This window comes from Erinaceus europaeus, chromosome 8, assembly GCF_950295315.1.
Source record: "Erinaceus europaeus chromosome 8, mEriEur2.1, whole genome shotgun sequence".
In the NCBI taxonomy this organism is placed as follows: Eukaryota; Metazoa; Chordata; class Mammalia; order Eulipotyphla; family Erinaceidae; genus Erinaceus; species Erinaceus europaeus.
In genome coordinates this window covers 106,510,051-106,521,571 of record NC_080169.1, presented here as the reverse complement: position 1 = coordinate 106,521,571, position 11,521 = coordinate 106,510,051, and the positions used below count along the sequence as shown (strand labels likewise).

General features: G+C 40.8%; 1 protein-coding gene across 1 annotated transcript in view; it reads right to left on the bottom strand.

The window, feature by feature from the left end:
• Positions 1–1,684: 1,684 nt before the first annotated feature.
• Positions 1,685–11,521, bottom strand: part of BPGM (bisphosphoglycerate mutase) — a 49,980-nt gene continuing 40,143 nt past the window's right edge. Inside the window, exon 3 of the mRNA XM_007526551.3 lies at positions 1,685–2,587. Within this exon, the coding sequence (XP_007526613.1) occupies positions 2,409–2,587 (179 nt within the window). The 3' untranslated portion in view covers positions 1,685–2,408. The remainder of the gene's footprint in view (positions 2,588–11,521) is intronic.

The following is an 11,521-nucleotide window of genomic DNA, read 5'->3' as shown; positions in this document are numbered from 1 at the left end:
ACATGATCGCAAAAGACATGAAGCCAAATTGTATTAGAAAGCATTTACAAAAGTGAACCCTATTTTTGGAAGTCCATGAGATCCTAAAGTGACTAGATGTGAGGGGGCTTCCTGTTCATAAACACCTCATGTCATAAGGTGGTGGATGTGGTATGGTTAACAGATTTTGAAGAGGCATCAAATTATACTTCTAAGACATAGCCTTGTGAACTAATGCTAACTCCAAACCAAACAATGAAAAAAATAAGCAAATACAATACATGGTGGAAAACAGCATCAAGACTGACGGATAACCAGCTCTATCCATGATGTTCCCTAGCTACTCTATTTTCTATACTGCTTCTCTAAATTTATTATTATTATTTTTTATTGTCACCAGGGTTATCGCTGGGGCTCAGTGCTAGCCTTACGAATCCACCACTCCTGGCAGCCATCTTTTGTTCCTTTTTATTTTTCTTTCTTTTTTTAAAAAAAATTTTTTATTATCTTTTTTTCTATCAGAGATAAACAGAACTTAAGAGCAAAGGAGTAATAGAGAGGGAAAGAGACGGACAGACACCTGCAACACTGCTTCACCACTTGCAAAGCTTTCCCCGTGCAGGTGGGAGTGGGGCTCCAAACCTGGGTCCTTGCACATTTGTCAACATGTGCGCTCAACCAGGTGAACCACCACTTAGCCCTTACTTTTTTCCTTTCTAATTTTTATTAGATAGGACAGAGACATTGACAGGACACAGAGACAGAGGGAGAGAAAGGCACCCTCACACCTTTATCAGGATCAAGAGAAGTCATCGTCTTTAAGAGTCCTATCCCTCACAGCCTAGCACTATTAAACTCTGGAAAAATCAGAAGAGAAATATCAGCACCCAAAACACACCGTATGCTATCCTTTTTGAAAGTATTCCCACTTAACACTTCAGAAAGACTTATTTTTTAGCTTGCTTCACTTTTCCTTGATCGTCTACTTTCTTAATGGCTGTTTGGATAGACTCTTGGTCACCCAGGAACTGGTGGGGCCCAACTGCCTGCAGGTTCTCATCTAGCTCCAGGAGAATGGGTACTCCAGTAGGGAGCATCTGAGATACCTGCAGATTTAGGATGTGCAGGTGGGGAGTGGGGGCTCAAACTTCGGTCCTTGCACATTTTTAACATGTGCGCTCAAGCAGGTGAACCACCACCTAGCCCCCCCCTTTTTTTCCTTTCTAATTTTTCTTAGATAGGACAGAGAAATGGAAAGATAGACAGCTGCAGACTTGCTTCAGCACTCATGAATTAGACCTCCTTTAGGTGGAGAGCAGGAGATTGAACCCAGGTCCTTGAGCTTAACCAGGTGCCTATTTTATATACTGTATCTTTACCCTCATCTGGTAAATGATAAAATAAGACTTCTCAGTTACATGAATAAAGTTAGATGTACTTAAGAGAGTCGGGCGGTAGCGCAGTGGGTGAAGTGCAGATGGCGCAAAGTGCTGGGACCGGCGTTAAGTATCCCGGTTCGAGACCCGGCTCCCTTTCTGTGACTTACCTTTCTGTGACTTCACCTTTGAATTTACAGAGAATATCTGTGGAGTGACCATGTGTTGAATTAAGTGTTAGTCTTTGGGTGTTACTAGGAGATTCGAACTAAAAGTCAGGTAAGAGACTTTCTGTCTTATTATCAATAAAATGCAAGAGACTTTGGGGATAGCATTTTTCAATCACAGAACTTTATTTTTAAGCTAATTAAGTACCCAAAGATGAAACCCCCCCCCCCAAACAAAAAGAGAACAGTTATTGTTACCTGCTGCTGAATCTAGCAGTCAGAGAAATACTTCCAAATGACAAACAAAAAAGTCTCTAGACTAGTGCCAAGGTAAAAGGACCTTGTTGTTCGTTATTGACAGTCATGGAGGAAGCTATCTGTGACTCTCCCACTTAATGGGCCTGTGGTCTTAACTGTCAAAGCACCCATTTTCCTAAATGAAAAGACAAATAAATACTCAAGTACAGAAGATTACCTAGTATCTCCTACTATCATCTCGTAAAGTCTTAAACACAAAAGTGAACTACTTACTCAAAGAATGAAACAGTGACTGTCAATGGTGACTGTACCTTAAACTTAACCTTCACTTGCTACTTTCCCCATATTAGCCGCTCAAGGCCCTGAGTAATCCCTCCCTGCTTTTAAGTTTAGTGACTACTGCAAATAGGACTAGCAGGGGAGTTGACTCACAAAGTCTTATGACAAGAGCACTCAGGCACCCTCACACCCTTATCAGGATCAAGAGAAGTCATCGTCTTTAAGAGTCCTATCCCTCACAGCCTAGCACTATTAAACTCTGGAAAAATCAGAAGAGAAATATCAGCACCCAAAACACACTGTATGCTATCCTTTTTGAAAGTATTCCCACTTAACACTTCAGAAAGACTTATTTTTTAGCTTGCTTCACTTTTCCTTGATCGTCTACTTTCTTAATGGCTGCTTGGATAGCCTCTTGGTCACCCAGGAACTGGTGGGGCCCAACTGCCTGCAGGTTCTCATCTAGCTCCAGGAGAATGGGTACTCCAGTAGGGAGCGTGATGTTGATGATGTCTTCATCCGAGATACCTGCAGAGTTAGGAGAGAAAGGACCAAGGCATTAGAGACAACTTGAGAACCCGGGAGCAAGTTCTGTTCAGTTCTTTTTTTTTTTCAAATAAAGGAGGTGAATGGTTTATAGTGCAGTTATAAACTTGGCACAAGGGCACAATTTCTTATCTCCCTGTCAAAGTTCTCTGCAGAACACTCTCACTTACAGCCTGGGTCCTTTTATATCATTATGCAGCAGGACTCTAAGGCTCTCTTCCCTCTGCTTCCCTCCCCTACAATCCTTTTCTTTGATGCAATACACTATGTTCAGTACAAGCTTCACTTTGTTTTTCTCTCTCCCTGACCCTATTTATTAGTCCTGCCTATGAGTAAGATCATTCGGTATTTGTCCTTTTCTTTTTAGTTTATCTCAGTCAACATGATGTCTTCAAGTTCCATTCAAGACACAGTGGAGAAAACTTCATTATTTTAAACAACTGAGTAGTATTCCATCATATATATATACCACCACATTTCTAGCTGCTCATCTATATCCTTGGATAGCTGAAGAAAGTTCATCTACGTTCATAGCAGCACAATTTGTAATAGCCAAACCAGGAAGCAATCCAGAAATCCATTCAGTTCTTTAACTGTACATTTACTTAGTTTCATATTAACAGTCTGTCTAAAAACATGACAGGTAATGTGAGAGACTAACTATAGGTAACTTTCGGGGTGGGGGAGGCTAGAATTTCCCAGAAATTTAAAGAAAAAAGTCCCATCATATTAAATATTACGGCAGCAGATACTTCTTGAGTCAACCTGTACCTCCCTATTAATTTTTTTTTTCTTGCCACCAGGGTTATTGCTGAGGCTTGGAATAGCACTATGAATCCAATGCTTTCAGTGGTCATTTTAAAATCTTTTTTCTTACTTTTTTTTTTTTCACCTTTTGGATAGGGTAGAGAGAAATTGAGAGGGGAACTCTGGTGGTGGGAAAGGTGTGAAATTATACTATTAATTTTATAATTTTGTAAATGAATATTAAATCACTAAAAAGTAATAAGAAATCTTAAGGAAATAAAAACAAGATTCCCTCCAACACCACCCCCCCCACACACATGCTAGGTTTCCAAGAAATCCTCCAATCTCAGAAAAACTAAGTGAACAGGAGGATTTTAAGCTTTCTTTTATATGTTGTCCCCAGGATAAATAAAATTTATTTTGAAATCTAGCTCAACTGATTAGAATGTGATTGGTTTCTCAACAATGCGGGAGCTTGGGGGAATATTGCTCTGGATATTTAGGAAACACGGCCAAGGGAATGAGGGAAGGGTTTTAAGTCAGGCTTTGTAAACGGGGCTTCCTTTACATTCTCTCTCCTATCTCTTACCATCCCAACTTCTAAAAGAAGGGATACAGAAATGTCACTGCTGTTCATTAAATATGGTTGACTTATAGTTAGTTTCACTTTGACCAAAGTGTAGTGGTAGTAAGCATGGTGGTGGTAGCAATGGGGCAGATGGTGATGTTAAGTTAGGGTGGTGTTGGTGGTAGAAAGGTGATGATATTTTTACTATGTTTTATACTCAGCTAACATGTACTGAGTACATTCTATATGTCAGGAACACTTCCAAACACTAAATATACTTATTAACTTATTTAATCCTCCCGCAGTCCTGCGAGGCTACTAGCTATTGTTTTTCCACGTAATAAGGTCTGGCAGAGTTTAAGAAAAAACTTAACTATCACACAGATAGTAAATGTCAGAGGCTGGATGTAAACCACCTCTAATCACTGTGCAATGTTATTCTCAAGTTTCTCTGAGTTCCAAGAGAAGGAAGGAGGAAAAAAGATGGAGTTAGGCAAATCAAAAAGCAATTAAATTTACTTAAAAAACATAGCTTTGGCATAGAAACCTAGATTCTAACTACATGGTCAGTTCTATACTAACAGAAAGGATGTAGGTGAAAACTTCTTTAAGAGGCAGCTGAGAGAGCAGCAGTAGCGTTGTTCCTCTCCTCTCCTCTCCTCTCCTCTCCTCTCCTCTCCTCTCCTCTCCTCTCCTCTCCTCTCCTCTCCTCCCCTCTCCTCCCCTCTCCTCCCCTCTCCTCCCCTCTCCTCCCCTCTCCTCCCCTCTCCTCCCCTCTCCTCCCCTCTCCTCCCCTCTCCTCCCCTCTCCTCCCCTCCCCTCCCCTCCCCTCCCAGGTCAACTAGGAATAACCAAAGGAGAACACCTGGGACTGCAACAAGGCAGGATTAGAATGACCTCAGGAACCCACCAAACCACGTGCAAACACATATGGCTTGAGGTCAGGGAGGAGACTAAGGAAAGATTGAGCAACTGGTAACAGTCCGGCAGCTTACCTCCAGTCTGTTTTACCAACAAAAAGGAAGGAGAAGACTCCCCTAAGACTCACCAAGTGCAACTGTGAGTCTCCATTGCTACTACCCTCAGAGGCTGGAGCAGCAGCGGGGAGGCCCTGTGCTGACATCTGGGAACAGAACTGACCAGGAAACTCAGGAGAAGAGCTACACCTTGGTGGCCTAGCAGTGGGGCTGTATAGTGGGAGCCTTTCCACATTGTTGTCCTTATGAGAACATGGTGAATAATTGCCTCAGAACCTACAGACTATAAAGGGGACTTGTTTAGAAATTCACAGGGACCAGCAGTGATGCCAGGCTTGGCAGAGAAGCTGAATTGAGCCTGGAGTTTTGGATCGTTGGAGGATAAGAGTCTCTTTGCATAACCTCTGTGCTATCTCTCCCCCACCCTGCTTTATCTCTTGGTCAGGAGTGAGTGAATAAGCTAAGAAGCCTACTTATAGTTTAAAAGCCCTCAGGCTCCCATAGCCTACAAGGAAGAAAAAGAACAGAAGAGGCTTTAAGCCACAGTGCTCCAACTCAGGGATTAAAATAATATTGAAACAACTGTTAATTTCCACAACTGTGAACTCTAAGTACCTTACTTAGACACAAGTCAATCCAGGCAAGAGTGATCAGTAATTTGAATAGTACTGAGAAAGGAACCTCATAACAATATAGAATAGTTAAACCAACAAGAAATATTGGAGAAATGAACCAGGACAAGAGTCCAGCTAAAAGCCCACCAAAGGGTGAAGGACAAAATAATGAGGTCAACATCCAAACACTAGTTAAGGAAACAGTCACAGGAGTAAGTAAAGAGTTTGAAATAATTGTCATCAGAAATGCAGAAACAACAAATGAGACTCTGGAAGAAAACACTATCTCAAGGTTATTAGATATCTGAAAGTTGAAATAGCTGAGCTACGAACACAAATAGCTGAAAAAGCTAAAATAGTATCAGAATAGGGTAACAAAACAGATGAACTTCAGAAAACAGTAGAGGGGACAGAGAATAGAATAAATGAAGCTGAAGACAGAATTAGCAAGATTGAGGATGAATTAGAGACAACTAAAAAGTAAGAGATCTCAAAAAGAGATTAAGAGATACTGAAAACAACAACAGAGACCTATGGGATGACTTCAAAAGAAATAATATACGCACTATTGACTTCCCAGAGGAAGAAAGAGAGGGAGGGGAAGAAAGCATTCTTCAGGACATAATAGCTGAGAACTTTTCAACTCTAGACAACATCAAAGACAAAAAGGTTTGAGAAGTCCAGAGGGTCTCAAACAGAATTAACCCAGACTTAAAGACATCAAGACATATCATATTTAGAATGGAAAGGAATAAGGATAAATAAAGGATCCTGAAGGCTGCAAGAGAAAAACAAAGTCACCTACAGAGGAAGACCCATAAGATTAGCAGCAAACTTCTCCACACAAACACCACAGGACAGAAGAGAATGGCAAGCTATCCTTCGAGTGCTCAATGAGAAGGGCTTTCGACCAAGACTATTGTATCCTGAGACTGTCATTCAGACTAGATGCATAAAAACCTTCTCAGACAAGCCAACAGTTGAAAGAATCAACTATCACCAAGCCTGCCCTGAAGAAGTTCTGAAAGGTCTCCTATAGACAGTCAGACCACCATAAATATGCCATATGTCAGGACACTCTAAAAATCTATAAGAATGGTGTTAAAATATCTTCAATCTTTGATAGCAATGCCTGTGGCCTGAATTCACCTATTAAAAGTCATAGAATAGGAAGATGGATCAGAAAACACAACCCAATAATATGCTGTCTACAAGAAACCCACCTAACTCAACAAAACAAACACAGACTCAAAGTGAAAGGATGGAAAACTATCATACAAGAAAATGGGCCACAAAAAAGGGCAGGAACAGCTATTCTCATATGTGACATGACAGACTCTAAATAAAATTTAAAAAGATAGGATGGACACTACTTAATGCTCAGAGGATCAGTCAATCAAGAGGATTTAACAATTATTAACATCTATGCACCCAAGGAGAAGCCATCTAAATACATCTAACATCTACTGAAAGAGCTACAGCAATATATTAACAGCAACACAGTCATAGTAGGGGACTTCAACCCTCTGCTCTCTCAGCTTGACAGATTATCCAGGCATAAAATCAATAAAGACATGAGGGAGTTAAATGAGGAGATAAACTAGAACTATTGGACATTTTCAAAGTCATTCACCCCAAGAAACGAATACACATTCTACTCAAGCCCACATGGGTCATTCTCAAGGATAGACCATATGCTAGGCCATAAAGACAGCATCAGCACATTCAAGAGCATTGAAATCATCCCAAGCATCTTCTCAGACCACAGTGGAATTAAACTAACACTTAACAATCAACAAAAGATTAGTAATAGTCCCAAACTGTGGAAGCTCAACAGTACACTACTTAACAACTACTGGGTCAAAGAGAAAGTCAAGGAAAAAAAAAAAATCAAGATATTTCTAGAGTTCAATGAAAATGAAGACACAAGCTACCAAAATATTTGGGACACAGCTAAGGCAGTACTGAGAAGGAAGTTCATAGCCATACAAGCACACGTTAGGAAACAAGAAAAAGCACAAATAAACAGCCTGATTGCACATCTTAAAGACCTAGAAGTAGAAGAACAAAGGAACCCTAAAGCAACCAGAAAGACAGAAATCACTAAAGTTAGGGCAGAAATAAGTAACATTGAAAATAAGAAAACCATACAAAAGATCAACAAAAGTAAATGTTGGTTCTTCAGAAGAGTGAACAAAATAGACAAACCTTTAGCCAGACTCAAAAAAGGGAGAAGACCTGAAAAAAATTGGATCATAAATGAAAGAGGAGATGTCAGAACAGACACCACAGAAACTGAGTTCAAGACCCTGGTACCCACCTGCAGTGGAATGCTTCATGAGTATTGAAGCAGGGCTGCAGGTGTCTCTGTCCCTTTATCTCTATCTACCCTCCCCTCTGAATTTCTCTGTCTCTAATAATAAATAAATAAATTTAAAAGAATGAGAATTCAACCTTGGAAGTAAGAGCACAAGCCATCTCTCTTCTGCTAGTGCCCTTCCCCACCCCATCCATCAACATATACTAACTGTACAGCTTCAGACAAATAACCTCTCTACATCTCCATTTCTTCTGTCATGTTGAAGAGAAAAGCATACTCTTTCTTCTTCTGCCACCATTACTAGAAGTGTATGGTTGGAAGAATGGAGTTAAAAGAATAGGGAAAAGTATAGCAAAAATAAGTGTTCTCTCTCCACTAGGAAATCTCTTCTAGGTACAAAAGTTAAAGAGCAGGATACTTAAAACATTATTTTGCCCACTAAGCTGCCCACCTCCACACTGCAGTTCTACATAAGAGCATCACACCAAACTAAAGCTGACAATAACAGCAACAGTTATACCAGACAGCCAGCTGTTTAGCTGGAATAAGACAGCACTAGGTTCTATGTGCCCTTTGATCCATCAGGGCAGATCTTCCAACTGATTGTGCAACAGCTGCTGTAGGCTTTGGAGACAACAGGAGGGTAATTCAGAGCAGTGACCACTGGGGTATTAGAACCCAGCAGTTCTCCTAAGTCCAGGAGGCTCCTGGGTAATGGTAGGAAATGGTCCATTCTCAGAAGGGAGGTTGGACAACATACCTACCTACCACCCAAGGAAGATGCGTCCTGAAATTAGTACATCCTGGAATATTCCGAGCTGTGACCACAGAATTAGAGCTCAGACCTATAGGCATGCAGAGGTTACACAGGCTCCAGTGCTGAACATGGGCTCCAGATCAAAGCAATGGGGTTTGCAGTTAACATTTATACACTTTTTCCATATTTGGGAGCTACTCTCTGCCCTGATGCAGCTTTCTGGTCCATTTTCCAACTATGACATCATCTCTCCAGACAATAACATGGGTCCACCTGCATATTAGATGTGAAGCTTAGGCAAAAACTAGTAATACACCTAAATTAGACCTCCTAGCTTTTTCCAAAACAGAGAGTCCAAATGTTCATCTGCAATATTCTTGCCTTTAGGTTCATGATTAATCAACAATTTATTCTGCTTTATATCCTAACTCATTTTCAGCCACCAGGTTCCAGATGCTACCATGATACCAACCTGACTTCCCTGGGCAGACGACCCCACCAATGTGTCCTAGAGCTCCAATTCCCCAGAACCCTGTCCCACTAGGGAAAGAGAGAAACAGGCTGGATGTATGAATTGACCTGCCAACACCCATGTTCAGTGGGGAAGCAATTCTGTAATTACTGTACTGTAGCACTGCTTCATCTCGTCTCTCCTCCCCATTCCCTCTGTCCTATAAAATAAAGTTAACAAAATAACTCAAGTATCCTAAAGTCTGTTATATGAGAAGTACCTTGGGTGAGGACATTTGTGACCTTGGTCAGGGTTTTCCCTCCATTGAACTATTTATTTAGGAAGTGAATGAGGTAGCTTCCCTTACTGCGGTCCTGCTAGTTATTATGCTGGCTAACACATGCAGAGTTACTTCAGAGGCGTAAGAACATGGGGACACTGGCTACTACTTACATTCATCCACCACACAAGGGACCATGTTTCATCTCTCCCCAGAGCCTATAAGTATACTGCTCACTGAACATGAGAGACAGATTTAGGTATCTCTAACTAGCCTAAATCTTCACTGGAACTAAGTAATTTGTTAGGAGACAGATAGTTAAAAATGACCTTGTTTGATTTAACATTTACCAGGAAAAATGTAAACTCTGAGTGCTGAGATCTGTCAGTGTCTCAGATTCACTGCTCAAGGAATATGTGCTTTTACAATGTCACCAGAGGCTAATCGCTACGAAAGCTGAGACCAAGTGTTTTATTTAAAATGACTAGAAGTCCCTTTTGTACTCAACATTGTACTGGAGGTCCTAGCCAGGACAACTAGACAAGAAACCAAGGGGAAAAGGAAGGCAATCAAACTTGAAAGGAAGAAACAGGATTCTCTCTCAACAGATAACAATCGCCACTGAGAACACATGAGGGTTAGTAATAAGTAAGTTCAGCAAGATCAGTTCTATTTCTAAATACAGTGAATAAACAAAATGGTATATGAAATGACATTCCATATATATGAATTGTAAGATTTAATTTTAAGCATATATATGCATATGTATTATATATGCTTAAAATTGACTCTGGTGATAGCAAGAAACTGACTGTACTAAAAGTCATTGAACTGTGTGTGCACTTGAAGGGAGTATGTTAACTACATTTCAATAAAATGTTAAAGTACTAAAAACAAGTCTGGTTAAGTAAAGATGGCTATTAAGGCAGTAACACTGGGCCTATTTTTTTTTCCATTCCCCCAATTCCAGAACTCCTGCTCTGGTCATATGGTTACAATAGCTACGGCTATTTCCACAACTGCACAAGGGAAGAGGAGACGATCTGTACACTCTGTACTTGTGAACTAGCCAATACACTGGGACCATGATGGGAGGGCCAGGCTTAGGGATCTCAGAAAAAGAGGTCAGAGTTCTTGACATGCAGCTGAGGGACATGTTTGACCCTGACCTTGGATCTAAAGAGTTCTTTTTGTTGTTGTTTGATATTTGCAACACAGGGGATCTCACATATGTGCAATTTCACCTCTTCTGGGCCCAATTTTTCATTGTTAAATTTCGAACAGAGTAAGAGACATACAAACAGGAGGAAGACAGAGGGGTTGACAGAGCAAAAGGTAAAATTTCAACCACTCTACCATTCACAGAGCTTTTCCTGGTGCTATGGGAGTCTCAAGTGGTATCAGGGCTCAAACATGGGGCTTTGCACAAATGATACATCCTACCAGAACAGCTATCTCCAGGGTGTTAAGTCCTCTTTTTAATAGAACCATTCTCAAGTTCATGCCTGAGGCTTAAATAATAATCCACCTTTGTGTGGAATCCAAGTCAGAGAGTCAACTAAGCAAAAGCCACCACAACTATAATATTTCACCTCCAAAGGGAGAATTCCCTCAACAAAAATAAATGTTTCCAATAAATAATTAGTCGACATTCCACTTTAATGAATACTCATGCCATTTATACAGCCTACTTACTTTCAAATACGTAAGATACTTAGACTGGTTACCAATCACTCAATGAGGCTTAAGTGACTAAAATTCTATAATGGCAAATTAGGAAAAACCACAGTGAAGCCATTACTTACTACTCAGTTTTGGCAAAAGCTATTAATACAGTCTCCATTCCAAGAAAAGTTAAGCAAGCTGTACCCCTAGGGCTAGAATAATGTATCTGCACTGGATTAAACCAAATCGAATCAGTGTATTACTATGCAGTATCAAGTAACCAACTCATTCACTTCTTCTTCTTCTAGCATTTGCCCTTCTTCCGTAGCCAGTCAACAGCGTCAGGTTGAGCCTGATGTAAAGTTTCGAGACCTCCTTTGAATCTGGAGAGGTGGCAGTCATTGACTATGTGGGTCATAGTCTGTCTGTAGCCACAGGGGCATTTGGGTCGTCTCTGGCTCCCCAGCGATGGAACATAGCGGCGCACCGGCCATGGCCTGTTCGATAGCGATTAAGGAGGGCCCAATCATAACGTGC